This window comes from Cryptomeria japonica, chromosome 7 (genome assembly GCF_030272615.1).
Source record: "Cryptomeria japonica chromosome 7, Sugi_1.0, whole genome shotgun sequence".
NCBI lineage: Eukaryota > Viridiplantae > Streptophyta > Pinopsida > Cupressales > Cupressaceae > Cryptomeria > Cryptomeria japonica.
The window spans coordinates 628,259,139-628,284,651 of NC_081411.1; the positions used below are offsets into that span (position 1 = coordinate 628,259,139).

Consider the following 25,513-nt stretch of genomic DNA (forward strand, 5'->3'; position numbering starts at 1 on the left):
TTCAACATCTCAATATGATTGTTTTCTCCTTCAAGGCTGCTACTTGAAACTTTTTGCATTTCATTCTCAATGATCTCCTTTTGTAGCATGAATGAAAATTCCTCCTCCTATAATGGGCATGAATCACTTTTCTCACAAGTGAAGGCTTGATTAACACTTTGATAATCTCTTGCTACCACTTTTGTTTCAACCGGCTCACTTACACTATCTTCTTGTGATTCTTCTTCTTGGGATGAAATTGTAGCATACACCTCTTTAGGTGCAAGGCATGGAAAGTTATCCTCTGCAATACATTGTGTTGGTTGAAAATTTTGTCAACTGGGTAAGTTCACAAAATTGTGGTTTCAGACACAGGGTGTGAGATTGAATCTCTCCTAATTGTAAGGGAAGGCTCCCCCTTTTACTTATTACTCTCTCTATTTATAATACAAAATTAACTGTGAATTCTAGTCTAAACATGGGCAGTACATCATCCTATTCTCTCTTTAGAATAGATGTTATTCTTTCCTTTTTTGTCAGGAAAGAATTAACAATCATGAGCAGTAATAATTATTCTAATTTCTAAGCTACAAATAAACAACTTAGAGCATGTGAATGAACAATACAAATAAAGAAGCAAAGTTTCCGTGAAGGCTCAAAGTTCTCCGTTGCTTCTCTGGGACGAGAAAACAATTCTTAAGCTCAAAAATGTCTTACAAATCACTATTATCCTATCAACCTTTCTTTAATTAACTTCTGTAACCCTTTGTGTCAATTAAGATAATCAAAGTAAAGTACAAAGTCTTTATCTTGATATCTTATTACAACTTTTGATAATCTTTTCTTCAAAATAACAAGATGAAGCTCAAAGTCTTCAAGTTATTATCTCCTTCTACCAAGATGACAAAACGAAGCACAAAGTCTTTGAAATGCTATCTTATTACAATTCACTTAACTTTTCCTCAAAATAACAAGATGAAGCTCAAAGTCTTCAAAATGTTACCTTTTTGCTAATTACTAATTCAATTTAACAAGAGCTGAAATATGACACAAAGTCCACAATCAACACTTATTCTACTCTTTAACATCTTTCCACAACACCTTTACTTAATCAAAACAAGAATTTATAACAAGAATGACGTAAGAACACTCTCACCATAAACCACATTGTATCCAACACAAAGTCTGAATGCCAAAGCTTTCTTCTTATTTGATCAAATTTGCAAAACAACAATATGAACACAAAGTTTCAATTTTCTCTTCACTTCATCTGAGTTTTGTTGCATAAGATTAAAGATAGATAATTATAAGAAGCAACCTCATATATATAGGTGAGGTACGATGAGACAATCTCAGAAAATCTATGACTAAATCAAAGAAGAGTCCTATTTGACTTAGAACTTGTGCATACTCTAGATGTAAAAACTTAAGATACAAAATGACACTTGAGGTGTCAAAGTCTTATTACAAAAATGCATCTACAACTTCTAAAATGTGAAAACTACTAAGTGATGCTAGACGCTCCATTTTGGTCTTGTTTCATGAACTCCTCAAATTTCTGTAGAACTGCCTTCATCTGTTCTTCATCGGATCCTTTGTTATGGCTCGTAATGACTTTGACTCGAGTGATAGAATCTTCGAGGCTCACGTAGCATTTCTTTTGCTTTTTCAAAAGACAAGCTAAATCATCTAGATTGACTTGGATATCTATTAACTTGTCAATGGAAGATAATGAGAACACTTGTTTATCAACTTCTTCACCAACAAGCAAGCTGAATTCTTTGATAATGGCATCTTCATGAAGAGGCTTTTGGTTTTCATCAAGGAAGGTGCAAGGAAGTGCTGGTATCTTCTCGATGATGTCCTTCCCTGTACATTCCCTTTGGGCTTTTCTCATATCTTTGATAAGTACCTCCAGAGTGTTCCTTTGATGTTTTAGTACTTCCCTCTGTTCAATATACATGTTTCTTGAAGGAAGTACTCTATTGTCAACTAGAACATCTAATTGGAAATCTTCTAACTTCAACCATGAGTTAAAGTTCTTGACATATGTCTCCAATTCATTTGATAATAGATCCAAAGTTTTATCTATCATAGACTTTACATCCTCTAGATTATTTATCAAAACAACTGCAAAACTAATAAGATGAGTCCCTCGACTCAGCAACCTATCCATCCACTCACCAATTGATCTCCCATGTGAGTTGACTTGTCTAGCTTCTTTGATAATCTATTCGTCCACTGATGAGGTGACTGGCTCAATTACCTTTGACGACTTGGTTATTTTGATTAAGACATTAGTGAGCTGATCCACTTGTTTTTTCAATTTATCCTTTTTTACTTTTTCTTCATTATAACTTCTCACAAGATTGTCAAAAGGAGTTTGAGCATCTTCGACTGTTCCTTCACGTATCTTGTTGATAACATAATCTGTAGGCTGAACTTTATCCAAATCTATAGCCGGAGGAAGAATTTCCATTTCTACATACTTATTCTTTGCTTTATCTACTTTTATCTTGGATAAAGTCTTGGGCTTAATAGGAACCAATTGACTGAAATCAAAGTCATTTGGAGAGATGGCTTTCTTTTTTCTCTTGGGAGTGTTAGACACTAGCCAAGGTGGCAAAGGTGTATCATCATCCACTCTAGCGGTTAACACTTGTGATGCCAACTGGTGAGACTAAATGCTTGTGGTAACTATGGGTGGAGTGGAGGTAACAATGGCAGGTGGATTTTGAGCAACAAAAACCTTAGGAGGAAGCTGAGTTTTTGATATAAACTTATCAAAATCTTTCAACATGGAAGAAGTTACCTCAAACAGATTAGGAAGAAAAACACTTTCAATGTTATCATGAGGTGTTTCAATGGCGGACTCACTGGTAGTTGTGGAAGGAATGATATGGATCACAGGAGCCTGAGATAAATATGAGATAGTGGAACCAAAAGGAACAGTGTTAGAAACTAAAACTGAAGTAGCACCTGTAGTATCCCATGACGTAGGAGGAACACCTTCCTGTGTCTCTTGAGATTGGGAAGTACTTGGGATTTTTGGTAAAAATCCCTCCTTGTCAAATTCTTCTTCTTCTTGTTCACCTTCATTGCTCTTTTGCTCGATAATGTCTCCGTCATTTGAATATGGTTGCACTATAATATTTGAAAAGACCACCACAATATTTAAGCCAATTAGCCTCCTTCCAAGGATTACAAAATGCCCATTGATAGAACAAAGCCTCTGATTGAGTGCAAATTGATTTTATATTCTCAATTTGCAAGTGTGTGCATTTAGTGCAAATCGGACTTATAAGTTTGATTAGCACCTAAAACTTGGGAAAAATGCAAAGAAGTGCATATCGGACTTATAAGTCCGATTTGCATTTAAGGAAGACCAAAAAATCACAAAGGAGTGCATATGCACTTGGGGAAAGTCATAAATCAAAGGGAGTGCATATTGGGCTTACAACCCCGACATGCACTTGGGGAAGATCAATAAACATATAGGTGCATATCGGGGTTGCAACCTCTGTTGAGACATGGATCGGATAGGACTCGAACCTAGGACCTTCCATACGCTGCTGGAGTGCTCTACCACTGAGCTACTGACCCCTCTTGGACTTGTCCTTCGTCGGTTCGGGTGTGGCTTATTTCCAACACCAACACCCCCCCTTAAGCCACACCTCTTGTGTGCTTGGGGCTCCTAGCCTGGACCTGGCTTTGATACCATGTTGAGACATGGACCAGCTAGGACTCGAACCTAGGACCTTCAATACGCTGCTAGAGTGCTCTACCACTGAGCTACTGGCCCCTCTTGGACCAGTCCATTGTTGGTCCGGGTGTGGCTTATTTCCAACATAAGCCTCTGATTGAGTGCAAATTGATTTATATTCTCAATTTGCAAGTGTGCGCATTCAGTGCAAATTGGACTTATAAGTCCGATTAGCACCTAAAACTAGTGAAAAATGCAAAGAAGTGCATATCGGACTTATAAGTCCGATTTGCATTTAAGGAAGACCAAAAAATCACAAAGGAGTGCATATGCACTTGGGCAAAGTCATAAATCAAAAGGAGTGCATATCGGGCTTACAACCTGTTGTGACTTTTTCACACATCGCCCCATTGCAAATGGGGACCCATGTTTTTTGCTCGTTTTCGCTTTGCTTTTTAAGGTTTTGGTTTGAATCCAGTCGGTTTTGGGAGCTTTTTGAATTTCCTTTTCTAGAATGCAAATTTTGAATGAAATGAATTCGCCAGAATGGTCTATTTTCAATTGGAATTTTGAATGCAGAGCTTAAATTTGTCTAAGTGTTGAAGATGAAATGTGAATTTTTGTCCAATTGAATATTTTTGACCAAATTTTGACATTTTTTGATTTTTGATCCTAGGCATCTCTAATGATTTGTTTTCGCCTTGTGAAGTGTTAAATTGTGTAAAATCATGTTATTTTGGCCTGTAGGAGCAAAATCGCTCCTGTCCCTCAGTGAAGGACGGGAGCTCGTTTTCAAATATTTTATTATTCCTGCAGGGTCAAGATGAATTACGAATTGGAAGTGATGGAGAAAGGCGAGATCTTTCCATTGAATATAAATTGAAGATTTTCATGAACACAGAAATGCCTCCAGGGGAAAAATCGCTCCTGTCCCTCAGTGAAGGACCGGAGCTACAAATCCAATTTTGCTTTGTCCTTGCAGGATTTTAACGTCTTGACGATGTGAAAAGGTCCAAAGAGGTATATTTTATCAAATGAATATAACTTGAAGTGCTGTCGGGGAGATCAACAGGGTAGCAAGTCTGGCTTGAGTGAAGTCCTGATCCTGAAATTTGGCTAAGTCTGGAATGCCCTGATCCTGAAATTTGACTAAGTCTGGAAACTGAAAAAAACCTCCAAAAACTAGATTTTGCAATATAACTCCTGGAGGTCTGAAACCACTCTCAAACATCCTGAAAGTATATATGGAATATAACTTAAAGTATAAGAAAGAAGAAACATAGAAGGAAATGTCACTTATACTTCAATGTTATATTCCATCAAATTTATCCTGATAGAGAGTGCGAAAAGTCAAATTTCGCTCGTGTCCTTCTCCAAGGGTCCAGAGCGAAAAGCGCTCCTGTCCCTCTCCAAGGGACCAAGGCGAATCGCTCGTGTCCCTCACCAAGGGACCAGAGCGAAAATGCTTAGTTGAGCCATTCCTGACCTTGTTCCGACAAAATCAAGACAATGCAAAGATAGCCTAGGTCAGGGACGTCCTTTGGAAGGCAATGAACGAAAAACGAAGATCAAAAACTTGCCAATTTCAGCCAGGACATAAGGATCGCTCCTGTCCCTCTTCAAGGGACCAGGGCGATATCACCACAAAAGGACATTCAATCGCAAGGATAAGTCAATCAAGTTCGAAGATCCCAAGGAAAATGGCAAATTCAACGTAGAAATGAAGACCTTGGACGTAAAATATGCAAGGATCATGACCAAGGTAATGGATCGCTCCTGTCCCTCAGTCAGGGACCAGGGCGATGAGGTACGTATCCTTCATCTTCAAAATTTGGCGCTAAACAAACATTTGTGAATTTATTTAAATGCTAGAAAATTCGATAAGATTGAAAATTTAATTAAAAATAGCATTTAAATATTAATTAATTATTTTTTTGCCTTGTAAAAAAATCGAAGTTTATTAATTTAAAAAAACGATGGCAAATTAATTAAATATTATAGAGCGCTTGGTATTTTATTGTTTTATGAAGGTCGGCCTTGTTATTTATTAAAAATCATTTAAATTGCCTTATTTTTTTTACCAAGTCGGCCTTAAGGTAATTGTGATGGTAAGCGCTTATAAAGGGAAGTTGAAAACCTCATTTTCACATCATCATTTATCATCTCTCATATGCGACTTGGAGAAGGCAAAGGAGGAGCGAATTTCATATAAAGGGAGGGTGAAAGATTTCATTTTTACATCACCTTTTTATCATTCAAATGCGATCAAAGGGAGAAGTGCGAAGTTGTATTCAAAGGGGCGAATTTTATTTCAAAGCAAGGTGGTGCGAACTTGAAGTTTCCATTTGAGCGAAGTTGATAAGAGGAACGTTCTTTTGAAGATCACATCAAGACCATCTTATTTCAAATTTTGCCTAGGCAATTTTATTTATTTTGCATTTTAGAGTTAAGCTCTCAAAGAGGTATGGTGATATGGATTTATTGTTTTGATTTTGAACGTTGATCGTCATTGCCTTAATTTTGAATTTTGAAATTTTGAATTCCTAGCTCAAGAGTCGTTTTTAGGAAATGATTAATAAAGGACTTATCATTAAGTTTCCTAAAAATTTGCTCTCTAATTTATGTTATGTATTGCAAAATCGCGTTTCTAATTTTGAAATGTTGTGTAGGCATCAAATGGAGGTCTCTTCAAGGAAAATCAAGCCGGATCAAGGACGGTCTTCGCCAGGACGGTCTTCGCCAGGAAGATCAAGCCAAGACATGGGCGACCTCTTTCAATCCAACGTTCCAAGGCGAGGTACATCATCATCTTACACATCAAGGACAAAAGGAGTTAGAACAAGAGTTAATCAAAGATAGCCTCTCAACGACATCAAATTGAATATCTAGCAAGCTACAAGTGTCAGATGAGGTGGCATCCTAGTCATCGCTCCTCCAGTCAGTGTGGTCCACCTCAACATGTCCAGATTCAATGTACTTAACTCATGGAAGGTGGCACAAACTCCGATGTACCTACCCCGGCTATCCATTGGTCGATTTTTCTAAAAGGGACATGTGTCCAAGCAATACAATTTTATCATTGGTCAAACATTAAATGTTATGTAATGGTTGTAACAAACCCTAATTAGGGTTTTTCATTGTAAAATCTTGGCCATTGATCTTGAATTGATCTAAGCCATCAAATTGTATTGTGGGCACTATATAAGCCCAAACATTTCATTTGTAAAGGATGATTAGAGAGAGTTGTAAATAGTTGGAAGAGTTAGAATATAGTTGATAGAATAGCAATTAGAGTAGAATAGGAGGACAAGGCAAGAAATTGTTGCCATTGATTGTAAACAAACTCCATTTTCATTGAAGTAATGGTGAAATATGTCGTTTTTCTTGCAATTTGCATGGTTTCTTGTTGAGTCTTCAATCTTAGATGGTAGATGATTAAATGAATGGAGGGAATGTGATTGATTGATGGTGAAATTCGTATATCCATACTACTAGCAGTTTGTTGATTGCAGACTTGCCTTGCGTAGTCAACTGGAATCGTTCAGCCTAAGCTCAATTTCGATTTGTCGCCTCTTCATTGATATGCATCAACTTGGATGGTATCTATGCCTGTGGTGATGATTTGAACATCATAAAGCTTCCCATAGAAGATCGCACTAGTCTTGTGTAGATGTTCCATTGATGTCAAAACAAGATCTAGTTAGAGTTTTGTCAAAGATCAATCATTGCTCCTACATTCTTAGTATTAGGATTAGATTTTCTCTTCGCCCTTATCCTTTTTCCATTTTTTTAATCTAAGTTAGTAAGAGCCTGTGTCCAGCAAAGCAGATCGGAAGTTCAATGTAAGTCCCCTTGTGATTCCAGCAAATCACATCATACCACGGCGAGCTTATCCACATGTAGAGACCCTACCAAAAGGAACCTTGGAGTCATCCTAACTGATCCTTCATGCGAATCTTCAGCAGTTAGAGGCTTTATTCAAGAGAGGATAAGATACCCTTAGGTATTTTATTCTGTGTATGATGGTGTACAAAATACACGTCAACACAACCCCGACATGCACTTGGGGAAGATCAACCAACATATAGGTACATATTGGGGTTCTTCACAGAAGGACCCATAGAGAACCCAGGTACCCAGGAAGAACCCGAACCATACCATTACCTGAACAGTACTAGTACCAAGACTCGAGCTAAACTAGAAGAACCTGGTAACTTAGCTGATATGCATCTATGGGAAGAGCACTAAGGAAAAAAGTACAGTCTAAGGTGCTAGTCGGGTTTGTATCCCAAACTTGCACCTAGGAAAGTATCATGGTGCGAGCCGGGGATACAAACCCGACTAGCACCTACCAAACAATGAAAGGAAAAAACACAGAGAAAAGTGCTTGACGGGACTATGGCCCTGACATGCACCATAGAGCAAAGCTTCGGTGCATGGCAGAATCACGATCCCGCCATCCACCATTGGAAGGGCACTAAGAAAAAACTTGTGGTGTGGGTCGGGTGTAAACCCGACACACATCAAAGCTAGGGCTTTGGTGTGTGCTGGGTTTACAAACCTGGCTCACACAAAAAACGAGGGCATCAAATAAAATAAAATAACAACAAAGAAGCATGGCGGGATAATAATAATGATATACACCCAAATATATCTTGGGTGTATATCGAGATTATTATCCCGACCTCCACTGCAGAGAAAAGCAATAAAATCAAAGTTGAAACATGAAAGTAAAATGCGAAAGCGTGAGGGAAGAATCCATATCATGAGAAATACACTCTCGGCCTGAGCAAAATGAGCTTTAGCACCTTGTGAATTATTCCAAGCAACAATGAAAGAAAGAAATGACTCAAATAAAAAATAAAGGGTGAAGAAACCTGAATAAAATCAAACACTCATAAACTTTAATTGCGAATATGTGCTCCATTATAGTGTAATTCGGACTTGTAAGTCCGATTTGCACCATAAGGCCAAAAGAGGTGTAAGTCCGACTTCAAGTCCGAATTACGCTTTAGACAACCAAGTGCACTATCAGGTTTTAGGTTCGACTTCACACCAAAGAAGCCTAGGATGGTGTAAAATCGGGTTAAAATCCGATTTTGCACCAAAACATAAAAACTTATTTTAAGTTAAAATTTTGAATTTTAACTAACAAAACAAGATCTTAAAATTGAATACTAAGTATTCAAGGATCAATGAGGCAACAAAAATGCCTCGTAAACTAACTCTTAGAGAAATGAGGACGAATTTATCAAAAATTCGTAGGGGAGTATCTTGTTTTGACCTGAAACAAAAACAAGGATAACCTATTGATCATCAAGTTGATTTGTGTCATCGGTTTGCAACTAGCTTCGTTCATTGTTGGATGGTGTAGCCATGCCATGCTCATGTGTTCTTCTAAACTCATCAGCTGCAAGGTATGCATTCCAAGCTTTATCCAAGAGACATTCGTTCATTGATGGGATCAGCAATCAGAATTGGCATGTGATTTGATTGTTAATTTCTTTACATAAGGAACAAGTAAATTCAGATTGAGGTGCATTATGAATCCTACACCATAATGGTAGCAACGTGTTCTCTATGCATATTTCACCTTCAAGACCAAGCTGGTTTTCGATCATCCCTATGAACCTTGAAAGATGATCATTGCTCTCTGGGACACTGAAATTGCTTGATTCTGCCTCCAGCTTGGGGACATGCCAAAAAAAGATCTTCCCTTGTGCTGTTGATTCCATCCTTGATACGAATGTCAAGCAATGCATTTCATCATGTTCATTTGTTTCGTGGATTCTACACCGTCCTGGCATTGCGAACTTTGACAATTTGCGTGGGTAAAGTTATGCATTCAGTCTCCACCAAAGTTGAAAGTTATCAACTTGTTGCTCCTCTTGGCGATGTTGCAGCTCCATTGAGAAACCTTTCTTTTTTGAATTTTCTGATTTTTTGATTTTTTTGGCTTCGCTTTTTTTTTGGATTTTTTGAATAAGAGAGATCTAGCAAATCTCAAATCTGGCTTTAAAAGGCTCAAGTGGTTCCAGCTGCGTGAACTGCTTCTCTTCTTTTGCAAGTCCAATTGATAGTCCAGTGTTCTTTCTTTCCTTTGAATTCACCTGTTCAAGAGTTTGCATTCATGCATTTGTTGTCGTGCCAATTTTGTTGATGTATTTTCTAGACACCTCAAACACAAAATAAAATACCAAAAGTATTCTGTCCTCTCTTGTTTAAAATCTTCTTGGATGCTAAATTGAATGATCAACCAAGATGGTTCCAAGGTTTCTATAGTCATGTCTTGACGTGTAGATAGCTCAATTGGTTGATGTATTTGGCGTTCCTCCAAGGGAACTTACGTTGATACTTGAATGTTGAATGTTTGGATGTTGTTAGAACATAGATTCTAACTACTTTCTTGGAAAATAAAGAGCAAAAGAGACAGGGTTCAAGAAAACTACGCTACTCCTAAGAATGTAGGAACGATGGACAATCTTTGGTGAAACTCAGCCTTGCTTTGACATGCAAAGCAACAACTCCACAAAGCTTAGTGCAATCTTCTAAGGAAAGCAAAATGATGTTCAAATCACTATTAACAACAAGGATACCATCAAGGCAATGCATATCAAAGTGTGAATAGCAATTGAAGTTAAGCTCATTTAAGGATTCCAATTGACCACACAAAGGCAAACTTAGAATTAGCCAATTGCTAGTGGTATGGATATATGACTTTCACCATCATGCACAAAGTTCTTTCATTGTAGCAAAATCGGTTGGGGAAAAAATCGGCAAACCAAAAGTATAGGATTTTTTTGAAAAAATTGGAAATAAATCGGCAAAAAATCGGGAAAAAGTCGGATCTAAAAAAACATAAAAAATTGTAGAAAAAGAGAAAAACTATTTTTTTAAATAACTTAAGGGCATTTCCATAGTATAGAGATATACAGAGCAAATACAATAGAGTTTAACCCATGAATTGTAGAAAATAATTTTTGTTGTTTATATTCATATTGCTGATTACATAGGCAAATATTGAGTTGACTTTCTAAGAGGGTAGTGTTGTGACCTTTTCACACATCGCTCGATTGCAAATGGGGACCCCTTGTTTTTGCTTTTTAGGTTTTTGCCTTGGCGTCGTAATTGCTAATCACCAGTCTTTTTACAATGAGGAGTTAGAGTTTTTGAGAACTCATCCAGGTCAAATAGGGAAATCATGCCCAGAACAGTGTTTGGACACCATCAAAGCACTCAGAAGAACTGAAGGACGAAAAACGCAATTGCTTAGGGTCAATTCTGACACCTTCCTATTTTTGTGGGATTTTGCTTTTTTGCTTTCTTGCTTTTTTGTTTTTTGGCACTATGGGACCAATCCGGGAAGCAACTTTTTTGGCCTGCTTTTTGCCTTATTCAACTTTTTCGAAAGTTGACCTAGGATTGGGTCCTTCGGGTCATGGCAACAACATTCCTATCTTCAAAATCAAAATTTTGTGTCTTCAAGTACAAAAAGCAAGGGAAAACCTCCAGGCAAGGTATTGTTCCAGATGTTCCAAACAAACATAAATTCATCCAAGTATTCATGTATCAGGCCAGTTCAAAGTGTGCCATCATTGGATTTAGCAAGGTTCGAGAAATATCCAACCTATCATCAAGTCCGCCATGCCATGAAGTCAAGATGGCTATCCAATCATCAAGTCCGCTTTGGAAGGAATGGAGAGGAGATGGCAAGGGATATGCATAGTCCGCTATGCTTTGGCATGCAAAAGAAAACTCCGCCCTAGCACATGCACAATGACTTGTCAATTATGAAGTCCGCCAAGAAGAAATCAAGGCGAGCATGGTATGAAGATGGCACAAGAAAGCTGAAATCCGCCATGGCATGTTGAGCTCAAAGTCCGCCCAAGGTAGGGAATGGCACGAGGTTAACAAAGTCTGCCCAACTATGTAAGAAAGTGGCAAGACATCTACAAAGTCTGCCCTAAGCTTGCAAAGCAATGATAAAGTCCACCAAGGAAAAAATCAAGGGAAATGGCATAAGCATCTCAAAGTCTGCCATGCACATTGTTCAAGCAGCTGCTAGGTCTGCCTAGCAGCAAAGAAGGTCAAAACATGGCCAAATAAAGGCCAACTCTGCCCAAAGTTAAATTGAAAATGTCCAACAACACATGAATTTTGCCCAGCTAGTAAAGGAAGTGGCATGAAGTTGCTAAACTTCGCCCAAGCATGGCCTGCCGATGCTAAAGTTTGCCCAGCACTTGGTTGAAATGTCTTGACAAGCATGAAGTCTGCCCAAGTGTAAAGTCTGCCCAACACATGAGAGGGTTAAAAATGGCATGTGCCAAGGAGAAGTAAGTTGTCTTGAAAACTATGAACTCCGCCAAGGCTAAAATGAAATATCCTAGCACATCAACAAGTTCGCCAAGGAGAAGCATGGCATAGGAAAAGTAAAGTCTGCTCAAGAAAAGCACAATTTGGCCTATCATGTGATCAAGTTTGCCTTGACACTTGAGAAAAATGCCATAACACTTGGCAAAGTCTGCCATAAGTGAAGGTTTGGTCAAGTTTGGAAAGTCGGAAAAGTTTAGGAGAGAATTTCAAAAATTCATCCAACACTTAGAATTATGTTTCAAAGATTTATTCAACACTTGAAATTTTTTGAACACACATGAATTTCTAAAGACTCTTTGCCAACACATTCACCTACCCAAGGAAAGGAATTTCCAAAGTCCAACCCCAAGTGTTGGAATTTGCCATGAGAAAATAAAAAAAATGGCTGTGTGGAATTTTCCACAACAAAAGAGTCTAATTTTGACCAAGTGTTGGAAAGGAAATAGGAAGAATGAAGAGGAATAAAGAGGAAAAGTAAAATCCTTGTCCAAGGATGGAGTATGTCCTACTTAACACAAGCCAAATTCAGAATTGAAGACAAATGCACAAGCAAAGTTCATTCGAGCATAGAGATGGCCAAAATCTTGGCTAGGTGTTGGAGGGTTCGTATGAAGGTGTCACAAAATGAAATTGAATAGCCAAAATTTGGCTAAGTATGGGCAATACTTCACTGAGAAAATTCCAAAGTCCACCATTGTGGCAAAGGCACAGAAGAATTCTTCTCCAAATTTAGGGAACTTGAAAGAATTTCAAGGCATCAAGAAAGAAAAGTCTTTAGACTTGGCAAAAATATAGAAAGAAATTTCGAACTTCTTGGAGGATTTCATTGAGGCAACTAGGGCAAACTTCTTGAAGGATTTCATCTCCTGAAGAATTAAAGACAAGCTCCCAACCAAAATTAGATGGTGACAAGAAGAGTATTCCAAGCAAATATCCATACTTAGACAATTTCTTGACACAAATTGGAGAATTCAAAGGAATAATAGAGACAATTTCTTGACACAAATTGGAGAATTCAAAGGAATAATAGGAATCCAAGATCAAAGCTAGGAGGAAGCAAGCACAAAGGACAAAGTCGTTGGCAAGGAAAGATATTCTAAGGCAAGTACATGGAAAAAGAACAAAGTGATCAAGGAGGACATCCAACACGTTGAGGTAGCGCCTCGTCATCTTCCAACCAATCAGATTGTTCCAAGTCAACATGTCCAGGTTCAATGAACCTGATTTATCCGCAAAGGCTTCTAGAAGGCACACTTCACAATGCAACAACTTTCTATTTTATTATTGGTTTATATTTAGCAGAAGGACAGGTGTCCCAAAATGTAATTTTCTCATTGGTCGAAAGGGAGTTAGTTGTAACAAACCCTAATTAGGGTTTTATTTTGTAATCTCAGCCATTGATTTGAAATCAATCTTGGCCATTAAATTGTAATTGAGGAGCGTATAAATTGAGCTTGCCCCTCATTTGTAAAACATGGGAGCATGTTGCAAAACATGTTGAGATAAGTAAATTGCTGTTTACGACTGCCAAAGTAATAAGTAATGCATTGTTCAAATTGATGGTGATTACTTATCTTGTTTTGGATTTTGCATGGTTCTTATCCCTCATCATAGTTTAGATTTTATTTCATGTATGTTAGATGAATGCAAGATTTGATTAGTATTGATTTATGATGAATCTTCCATTCATACTTTTGATGAACAAATGATTTTTGTTCACTGTGTAAAGTTAGTCTGAGCTTACTTCGTGGATGCTTAACTTCTGTCTGGATAAATATTGTTCAATTTGATTGTAGCTATTCATGATGTGAAAATCATAAGCACACCCCTTGAAGATTGCACCCACTTTGTGTAGTTGTCCTAGCATGGCGAAGTGAAGTGTGGTTATTGGTTTCACCTAGTCAATACCGTCTCTTGAATTCTTAGGGATAGATTAGAACTTCTAAACCCTTATCTCCTTTTCAGTTTTCTTTCCAAGACCCAAACGATAGAGCTTCATTGTCTATACCTTCCCTGTGAATTGAACAAGCTAGGCGTAAGTCCCCCTTGTATTTCAGCATACATAACCAAGGAAGCTATCCAACATAAAGTCGCTCGTTCGCACATATAAACCTTGGAGTTGCCATGTGGTCTTTCTTTGCAATCTTGGCATACGTAGTGATTTTGTTCAAGAGAGGGTAGAGTGTCCTTGACATTTTATTCTAATGTTCGGTGAATGATAAAACGTACACCAACAGGGATTCACCAAATACACCAAATAGTTGTCTAAGTCTGAGATCAAATATTGACTAAGTCTATGAAGTAAGTGTGATCAAAAGTTAATAGACAAATAGTAAAAGTGGAAGCCATTTTGAAGTGATCCAAGAATTTCATTGTGATTGAGGCAAGGAGTTTTGTAGGGTTAATTCATTATTTCAGAAAACTTATGAAATCATATTCCAAAATTGCAATGCTTTATATCATAACAACAAAAATCGTTTGGGGAAAAAATTGGCAAACCAAAAGTATAAGTTTTTTTTAAAAAAATGGGTGAAAAATTGGATTCTAAAAATCGTAAGAAAATTGTAGAAAAATAGACAAACTACTTTTTTCAAAAACTTCATGGCATTTCCATAGCATAGAGATTTAGAGAGTAAATAAAATAGAGTTTAACCCATGAATTATAGAAAATAGATTTTTGTTGTTAATATTATTTTGCTGATTACATAGGCAAATGTTCATTCAACTTTTTAAAAGGGCAGTCACCAAATTACACCAAATAGTTGTCTAAGTTTGAGATTAAAGATTAGGTGAGTCTATGAAGTAGCTGAGATCAAAATTGATCAGATGGAGATCCAACTATTGTTAGGAATTTGGTAAAGGTGGAAGCCATTTTGAAGTGATCCATGACTCTCATTGTGATTGAGGCAAGGAGTTTTCTAGGGGTAGTTCAATATTTGAGAAAGCTTATCAAATCATATTCCATAGTTGCAATGCTTTATATTCCCTGATGGCAATTGGTAAGTCTTTTATATGGGGTAGAATTCAACTAAAGGCATTTGTTTAACTGAAGTAAAAGAAAGAAAGAAACGAATTTTAACGTCCACGAGGCCAAGAATAGCCTATGAGACAGATTAGCAAGCCACTGGTTTTGGCAATACCTAGCTTGCAACTACTATATTAGGTAGAGAAAAAATTTAATGATCGTGTGTTGGAGGCTCTTTTATTACAACTATGTAAGCTTGTTTGTTGTCATTTAGATTTATTTCGTAGAGCACTTTGGATAAATTGCTTACATAATGAATTGTATGTTTTTGTTTGAGCAAAAAATAACTATATCAATAAAAAATAAAAATCATATATTTATACTGGGTTGTAGGGAAACGTACCCTAGACCCTTGGAGACCCGAACTGGATACTGGTTCGCGTATCTCCTGTGGGAGTCGCCATTGGATGCGTTTCCAGTTACAGGAGACGTGGGCGGGAGTCGGCAAGGCGTCTCGCGACGTCTCCAGGCCGAAAATAATAAATAAATCAAAAAACGCGAAAAAAAAACTAAAAAAAAACCCTAAAAGTCGCGCATCATAATACATACGACAGCCAAAAAGTCAAAGAAAACAGAGAAAACCTAACGCGAACAGATTTTCGTCTATTTGCAGCCACGCGAACACATTTCGTCAGTTTGCAGCGTCGCGCGAACATATTTCGTCGGTTTGCAGCCACGGGTTTCATCGATTTGCAGGCAGGAGGGTTTAGTGTTTACCACAAAAAACAACAGGTTTTTTTCATTTTGCCTTCCATTTCGGCGTTAAAACATTCAATTTTTTACTGTTTTTTGTCGGTTTCGTCTGCATTTTTGGCATTTTGCTGGGTTTCGTCGATTTTATATTTTTCACAGTATAGGCTAAAAAATTTCGAATTTTATTTTTCTGGTTTCATAGTCTGTGTTTTTGCCATTTTTAAACTTTATATTTTTATTTTATAATATAATATATTTAATATTTATTATTTATTATTAAATTATTAATATATCATTAATTATATCAATTACATTTATATTTATAATATTAATAATTAAATTATTAATGTATTAGATACTGTGAATGTGAGTGTATCTGTATCTGTATCGAACATTCACAGTTAATATTATTAATTTATTAACTATGAATGTCCAATCTTAATATACTGTGAGTGCAATTTTGTTTTCAATTTTACTGAATGTGAATGTGAGTCGCCATTGGATGCAGTATATTTTTCATTTTTTAGTGCAATAATAATCTTTTTCATTTTTTATTTTCAAGTATATGAAGTATGAACATTGAGCAGTAAGAAAAAAAATTATAATCATATTATTCTTTTGTTTTAATTTTAAACTTTAATTTTCTATTCAGATTGAGCATTCAAAATGTCGGGTGGAGGAAGACAAGGGTTGTACCCACTATGGAAGTATGTTGATCGTGTTCCGGGGCCGAAAGGATCAGGTGGAACAACCACTATCAAATGCAAACTTTGTAATTTGGGATGGAAAGGTACCTACACGAGGGTGAAGGCTCATTTCCTCCACTTGCCATGTAATGGTGTTGAAGGTTGTCCAAATGAGTGTGAAAGATATGATGCTGTGAGAGAACAAGAAAGGGCTGATGGGAAAGTTGTTATGCGAAGCTCTCATGCTTCAACAACAGGGGCAGCTACTACAACTTACAGTCATGATATAGAGTCAGAGGTGGATGTGACTTCTAGAGGTTTAGCAACTGAACCGGCTCCCAAAAGACCACACATTGGCAGCGCAAACCCCATTGGAAGATTGTTTGATGTGCAAGGACGAGAAGCAGTTGATGCAGCCATTGGACGATTCTTTTATGCAAATGGAATATCATTCAATGTGGCTCGCTCTCCATTCTATGAAGAGATGGTTCGTGCTATCAATAATGCACCAGTAGGCTATAAACCACTTGGGTATGAGAAGCTTCGCACTACTCTTGTTGATAAAGAAAAAAGTCGATTAGAGGAACAAACTGCACCATTGAAAAGAGTGTGGGCTCAAGAAGGATGTAGTATTGTGATGGATGGGTGGACAGATGCTAGGAATCATCCACTACTTAATATCATGGTAACATCTAGCAAAGGGCCTTATTTTTTGAAGGCAATAGATTGTTCAGGGCAAGAAAAAAATGCAGAATTTCTTCATAGCCAGCTATGTGATAGCATTGAGGAGGTGGGGGCATCACATGTAGTCCAAGTTGTTACTGATGCTGCCCCTGTTTGTAAAGCAGCAGGCATGTTGGTGCAAAAGAGGTACAGGCAGATATTTTGGACACCATGTTGTGTGCATTCATTAAATAATGATATTGGCAAGTTCCAATGGATTTTAGATCTCATAGAGAAGGGCAGAAAGATACAAATGTTCATATGTAACCATCACCACACACAAGCCATTTATCGTAAATTTGCCAAGGTGGAACTTCTCAAACCTACTGACACACGTTTTGCTTCTTACTTCATTCTTCTTGACCGCCTTTGTGAAGTCAAAGGAGCTTTGTGTTCCACGGTTGTTAGTGATGCATGGGCAGCTTGGAAACAATCTACATCAGATATTGCAGTTGAGGTGTGAGCTATGGTCCTTGATGAGCATTTTTGGGCTGATGTTAAGTTTGTTGTGGACTTTATTAAGCCCATATGTGAGGTGATCAAATTTGCAGATTCAGATAAGACATGTTTGGGAGAGGTTTATGAAGCAATAGATTCCATGTGTGAAAGAGTAAAGAAGATACTGATGCAAAAGATATTTCTCTATATCCTTTGATAGAAGAAAAGTTACATGGAAGGTGGAACAAACTTAACACACCTCTTCATTGTGCTGCCTATGCCCTTAATCCTAAATGGTATGATATAGAAGTGACCAAAAAGAGAGCTCCACATCAGGATAGAGAGGTAATGAAGGGCTTTTGGGCTGCGGTTAAAAAGATTTATGGCCGAGGTGAGGAAGCTTCAGTTATGAGGACTCAATGGAATAAGTTTTCACGTGGGCAAGGTGATTTTGCTTCTGTGGAAGCTATATATGATATGAAAGTAAAGAAAGACCCTATAGAGTGGTGGTGGAATCATGGAAGTGAAGCCCCTGAATTGCAATCATTTGCAATACGATTACTCTCACAAGTGGCTAGCTCTTCATCTTGTGAGAGAAATTGGAGCACTTATGGGTTCATTCATTCACTGAAGAGGAACCGATTAGGATCAAAGAAAGCAGAGAACCTGGTGTACATTCATAGCTCACTTCGTCTTCTCTCTCGTGTAGATCCTGGATACAATGAGGGTCCTTCGGCAAAATGGGATCAAATTTCACCTGATGGAGACGTTGCAGCCATTGTAGATGAAGTGGCTAAAGCAGATGGACTAGCTGATTTACCCCCTGTTATTCTACCATCAGAGGAACCCGAATTCGAGAGTGATGACTATTTGGAGAGCCTCATAGCTGATGACCTTGATATGGATGATCATGGCGAAGAAGAGTAGATTATAAATATAAAATTTCTGATTTTTGCTTTCAGTTTTTGGTTTGCGTATCAGCTTGCTGTTTATCAAGCTATCTTCAATATGTAATCAGTATCACTAATCAGTTTGAAACTATGACACAATGATTGTATGGCATTTTGATCCTAAACTTCATAGTTAATAGTTAATACTTAATGTTATTTCTTGTTTTGAAAGTCCAATGTCATCAGATTTTCAGATTTTCTATAAATAATTAAATTATATTAAAAAAAAAAATTGGCGTCTCCAAGTACCCACGTCTCCTATTTTGAAAAAATAGCCGTACCAGTACCAGTACTAGTACCCGACGTCTCCAAGAACCCCTGTACCCATGCAACCTAGTATTTATATCTATATATATTATGTATGTCTTCAGACGTTTAGTGTTGTGGTAGAAACACTCCATTGGTGAGGCAGCCACCAAGGTTCAAACCCTTGCTGAGCCATTGAGATCGTGGGCTTTCTGCCTTTGCTGGGTCGTTGAGCTCGTGGGTTTGAACAAGTAAGTGTGGGGAATGATGAACTCCTTGAAAATGGACAAAATAACAAACTTTTTCAACCTTGATTCCATATTGACTCTGATTCCCAATTTCTAAGCAATTTAGTAATTTTACGAGTTTTTCTAGGGATTTGCAAGTTTTTACAATGATTTTTTTCACTTTTTATGCCTTTTTTTTGGTTTTTAACATGATTTTAACGTGATTTAAATGCAAAAAAATATTGAAAATTGGGTCTATGATTTTTCTGTGATTCAAGATTTTTTTGGGGAATAAATCGGTTGGCTCAAGGATTCAAGATTAATTGGGTATAATTGCGATTTTTTGCAGACTATTGCTTCTACACTTGAAATAGCAATTAACTAATCTTATAGTTGCAAAGGAATAAACATGAGAAGTTAAAAATAATATACCATACCCTAGTGACTTACATGGAGAAAATCCTTTCGGAAGAAAAACCATACACTCAAAAGAAAATGTATTATTTAGTAATCAAATGTTACAATACACTTGTAGAGTCTGTGCTTTTATTTGAGTATCACCAACAAGAGATCTAGAGTATTTTTGGCAGCATAACAACACTTACAAAATTTACTACCAAAACCTTTATCTAAAGCACCTAATATATAGGGGAGACACAATATATGAAATCATCAAATGGTAATTAGGAAACCATGAACTAAAACCACCCAAAAGGTGGCACTCAAATCCCTAGTTAGAAATCCAACACTCAAATTTCAAGATGAGTCCACAACCTAAAATATCATATTCCTTCCCTCTGCCATGTGCTTATGATAATTCATTCATCAACCTGGGTGCTCCATTTTGGCGTCACTCTCTCTGTTCAAAGATGCTGGATGATGTGCCATGACACACATTATAAGCTGGGCAACAGGTGTAACTCCCTTTTACAGCTCTTTTATGTATTATGAATGTTTGTACACTTTTTAATGTGGCAGGCCCAACTTCCACATGCCATATCTTTTACCCTGAGAAGCTCTTTGGGCCCCCTGTTTTTAAATTGTGGAGCTCAAAAAGATCTGCGTACCAAGCATCCCTAGAAGTGATGTCAAACAAACTGGAATATTTATTTTGGCTAAAAACAACCCATATAGCTTGACAATTACATTTTTGTATTCTTAACATTAGGAATAATGTTGAGACACCTTTCCTAACAAATTGATTAGGACCATCTTATTTGAGGGGTATTAATAAAAAATAAAAATCATCTGACCCATAAAGTTGAATGTGAGTTTTGACCCAAATTTTATTACATCATGATGCGTCTTAAACATCAACTTTTTTCTATCATAGTTCTAAGGTCTTTACTACTTGAGCTTATCTCATTCAATTTTACCTACAATTTTATTGACTATTGCCTATTTCTTTTCCTTATTCATCCATGTTGATTCAGGGCTGGAGTATATACATCATGGTTCTCCCTCATGGCTCTTGCTATAATATTAAAACCAATGAAGTGCCTTGAAACCTTGCAAATTTTGATTAAACTAATTGTTTATTTGTCAAATTCCAACATAGGTTAGATGTCCTCAGTATTTCTAGTAGATGTTAAGAATGAAGATACGATATGATATATAGATAAATTAGAGAGAGGCTGAGCCTGAAAGCAATAGAGGTCAACAATGAACAGAATAAGAATTACTAACTTCTGGCTTATATGCGTTTTTTTCCTTGTCAGACTGCTTGCAGTCAAGTCTTGCTAGTTTCTCAACTATAAGGCAACTGTGTTTGCTAATGCTTCACTAAAGAAGTTAAGAGGCAAGCCTTCTGTAGTTTGTTTACAGAACTTTGATTAGAATGCATAGTTATTATTCAGTAAATGTTTATTGCCTACATCACTTTATAGTCAGGAGCCCAATTGATCCAGACTTTTGTTTGCAATTAGGAAGTTCATAATCAGTTATTAGATATGGTATGTAGCGGACTATCTCTGTAAACTATATTGAAGGAACTAATAATCCTTGCAGATATGAAATGCAGGTTTCCAATTTCAGTCAGGACTCCTGTACGGGCATTTAGTTCTGATATTAGTGCATTTCCTCCAGTAACAGACCCTGATGTTAAGAGGGCACTCAAGAATGTATTGGCTTCGGATTGGGGTGAGCTTAAAGATTCTCTTAACTCTATTGTTATGGATGCTTTGTCAAAAGAGACAGATGATAAGTCTGGAAAAGAAGCTTTGGCCAATGCATGGCGTGCTGCAGAGGCCGTGGAGCACTTCTCCGGAGTTTTAGAATCCTTGAGAATGGAAATAGATGATATAAGTGGGTCAACAGGCGAGGTTTGTATCATCTTTCTAAATTTTCTTACATGTTAAGTAGAACTCGTCTTTAAGATTAAAATTTGAATATGTTTGCTTATGGTAATAAACATGCAGATGTTATGAAAACAAAACTAGAATATAATGCATATATGTGTTAGGAAAATGTGTGCACAGTTTACAAATTGAACATAATCATCGTCAAGGTTTGGCAGATCAGCAAAGAATACTCTGTAAAGTTACCGTGGCTTGCAATTTGATAAGCATTCATCCTAGTCTGGAGTTGTTTCCAACTTTCCTGTGCAGCATGAAAATATGTTATCATATTCTAATCAGAAGGGAGCTTCTTGTGCAGAATGTGAGACCTTTACCAGATGAACTTCAAGGTGCTTTACAGGCTGCGTATAAACGTTACAGCAATTACCTGGATGCTTTTGGCCCTGAAGAAACTTACTTGAGAAAGAAAGTTGAAAATGAGCTAGGCACAAGTATGATTCATATAAAGATGCGATGTGCTGGGCTTGATTCCAAGTGGGGAAAGGTGAATAGAATTTGCCAATAGTTTATTGTCAGGAGGATTCTGGCATCTTTCTCGAGTTATACCACTAATTAGTATTGGAATTAATATGAGGTGCTGAATTTCATGTTGATGCACTAAATTGTCAAGTTCAGCTGATTTCTGTTATTTGTGTATTTCATTGATTATTTATTCTAGTTTATGCTGTTTTTATGAACTGAAGCTGCAAATTTTTGTTTGTCAGGTTACACTTCTTGGAACCTCTGGAATTTCTGGCTCATACATTGAACAACGAAGTTAGACTTGTCAAAGCTATTCCTAAAAGACTGGAGAATGCAATTTTAATTGAAAGTTTGCCAAGCCTCTTCAACCTTCTAGCATTTCAATTTATGTGTTTCAAAAGTAAGTGACAAGAAAAGCCATCAGGAGTTGATATATTTTGTTGCTGTTGGTTTGTTGAAAGGCTGTATTGATGGAGAGTTTGAATAAAATAATTTCTTTAGACCGAAGTATTTTCTACAATAAAGAATCTTCATGGCATGGTTAAGTGTTTTGGACTACTTACAAGTTTCAAAGTCTTTTAATATCCATTTGTTTGTTCTTAGGGCAATGGGATGGTTCAACCTGTTTTAATTTAGGCAGCCATTTCAGTGCACTTTTTTACATACCATCCTGTCAATTGTCATATGCAGGTAATATGGTATATGATCTTGATTAATACATTCTTGTATCAAGTATAAAAAATGACTCGTTCTTTATTTCCGTTCATGTTCATTTTACTAGTTGCAATGGCTTTGGTATGCATAATGGTCTTTCTGTTATTGTCTTGCTTGTTTTCTTAATTAGATGGATGAGTGGAATGGGGAAAATGAATTTTGAGCTTCAGCTTACTTGCCATTCGGATTGGCCCTATTTCAGTTGAGGAGGATTATGGAGTCCTATAGGAGAATGTTAAATGCCAGCACACACTCATGTTTGCATGACACATTCTAGATTGTCTTCTATGAATTTAATGGGTCTTGATGCTTGATATGATATGTTATTTTGATTAGTGATTAGTCAGAACGTGAATGTTTGTTGTTGACAGTTCATATAATGGCTTGGTTTCACTTGTGATAGAGTTTAAAAATTATTGTGGTGTGGAATGAACTGCTAGTAGTGGTTATGGCTTTATCATAACCCAACATGGGGAAGGTTTGTAAAGGTGAAAACGTTGGAAGTCACAATAAACAATCCAAAATAATTTGGTAGTTCAAAAATGGTTGAGGACTGCTGAGATAAGCATACAAATATAGAAGGCAGGTTAGAGGGTTTTATCTTTCAGAGCTATGGATTCTTATTGTTATCATTCTTTTTTCTTGCTTGGATTTGATCAAGTTCACAGCTTAGTAGTTTTCTATTTTTATGGTTGATAAAGTTTGTACAATGGTTATGGAAACCTCGATCCCCTAAACTTTGAAGTGTGGTTGATGGGGTTCTATCCTGTCACATAGAAGTTATGTATTAAGTATGGTTAAGACCTCTATCAATCACCTCCATGGTTAATATATTGGTGTTAGGTCTTGGACTCTTGATTGGGGTGAACCTATGTTTGGTAGATCATGATGAACGAATGTGGTGCAGAAATTTGCTTTGCTAGTTATGATTCTTTCTTTCTGTGTATGGGAACTCATGGCAGGATTTGTTAAATTACAAGGATAGGTTTGGATGCCAGTCTAGAGTCCATTTTTTACCATGTTTAAACTGTATACCCCTGTTTGGTGGAACATTTAGGACAATCAGTTATTGAGAAGAACAGAAAGTTGATATTATACCTTTGATTATTACTGTAAGGATGTGGAATTCGGTGAATGATAATACCAGTGTGACTTCATATATTAGACAGAACAATGTTAAAACAAAAGATGCGTGTTTCTGTAATCCTAGAATACAATGTTGCCCTCTAAATCTCAAAGAATGTGAGGAGACGTCCACTCATGTAAATTAGTAAAGCTCAACGAGTCTATGCCAGTGACTAACCATATGTTTAGTTCACTTGAACTAGGAGAGCATATACAACTTACCAAATTCTTCAGTGCCCTTGTGGACTATAAAGAATATGTTTAAGCGAGTACATGCTGCTTACTATTATTTTCTAGGCTATACTCTCTAGAAAAAGGTAAACTTAAGCAAATACAAGTCGTTTTGGTAAAATCATAGATCTTGTGATTGTTTTCTGTACATGATTGATGTTTATACTTCATACATTACATTCAAGCTCTATCCGAATGGCAACTTCCCTTGATGTTCCTTTTGAAGGGAGGAGACGCATCCAATTGGATGGATTGTGTAGTAAAACGTGGTTTTATGGCTGGCAAAAAAAGCACCCACATGTTTGCCCTCTTTCCCCCTCCAAGTTTGACTTCGAATATTGGCTACAAAAATATTCCAGCATTGTACACTTCCGAACTCTCTTAAAGGGAGGATCTTACTACATTTCAACAGGATCTTGTAACCGAGATTATGCTTCATACAAAATGTATGCATTCTTCAAGAGGTGAGCGGTTAGTCATGTACAATTTGACATTGGTCAACTCATCATAACAATGCATCATATTTTTATCTCTCGGTAGTAGTTATAGTTGCCAAAAGCTACAAATTGATTTGAATTTGTTTGTGAAAGATGTATTTAATAACTTAAGATGTAGTTCTTTAAGGTTTGTGAAATGTAATTAATAACTTAAGATGTTTGGTGTGAAATTTGAAGCCATAGATGGACTTACCAAGGTTGCATAATATATTTAATGATTTCAAAGAGCTTATGATAGTTTGAATTTTTGGGCACTTAAAGTCTCGGGGTTTGGTCTTCATTTCTAGGAGTTTGGTGCTTGTGTCCTATACTCCAATTGTTTTCAAACTTTACAAAATTTGCTTGCCTTATTTTCCCAATCATATCTGTGTATGTACATTCTTCATGTCAATCTCCACTACTGAGATATTTGTAGTAGAACAGCTGGGGCAAATGAAAAATAGGTTTGTGCTTTTGGGATTTGCCCTAGTTAGTCTCCTATTCGATGCTTTTTAGCCTCTGGCAATTTATAAAAATTTAGAGATGTGTTATCTCTAAGTGTGTGTTTGTGGTGTTTGGAAGGTTTTGCAGCTAACTCTAGGAGGATGTCTAACTAAAGTGGTGTGTGCTTGAGCGATGGAGGAGAAAGGGAGATTAAAATGTTCAGTGAGCCAAGGGGTTGGTTGAGGAAATGTTCGAGATTTGCAAAAATGACAAATTTAGGGGGAAGTGATTTTTTGCAACAATGGAGGATTTGTGTGAGATCTTAGAATGGAAAACCTTGCGAGTATAGGAGAGGATTTGGAGTGATTTGTGGATTCTAAGATGAGGGAGAGATGGAAATCAAAATTGGGCTTCAACAAGGGATTTCTTAGCTTTTCAATCATGGAGGAAAGTATGGAGATGATGGTGATACAAAAAGTCACTGTTAAAATCTTTAAAAAAAGACTAGGAGTTTGGAAGGGAGAGGAAGAATGAGCAAGGGAAATGAAATCAGGGTTTTCAAAGTTTTGAAATAAAGTGGACATCGGTTCAAGTATCTATTGGAAACCTTGATGATTTGGGAGCTCAAATTTGAATTTTGAATTTGGACACAAGCATGTTG

The 25,513-nt window shown here is 36.9% G+C and overlaps 1 protein-coding gene across 1 annotated transcript in view; it reads left to right on the top strand.

Annotated features, from left to right (window-relative positions):
• The window catches only part of LOC131032606 (succinate dehydrogenase subunit 5, mitochondrial), a 77,380-nt gene extending 54,758 nt beyond the window's left edge, over nucleotides 1–22,622 (top strand). The window contains exons 2-4 of the mRNA XM_057963622.2: nucleotides 21,051–21,364; nucleotides 21,699–21,884; nucleotides 22,105–22,622. Coding sequence (XP_057819605.2) covers nucleotides 21,051–21,364; nucleotides 21,699–21,884; nucleotides 22,105–22,161 — 557 coding nt within the window. The 3' untranslated portion in view covers nucleotides 22,162–22,622. The remainder of the gene's footprint in view (nucleotides 1–21,050; nucleotides 21,365–21,698; nucleotides 21,885–22,104) is intronic.
• The last annotated feature ends 2,891 nt before the right edge of the window (nucleotides 22,623–25,513 follow it).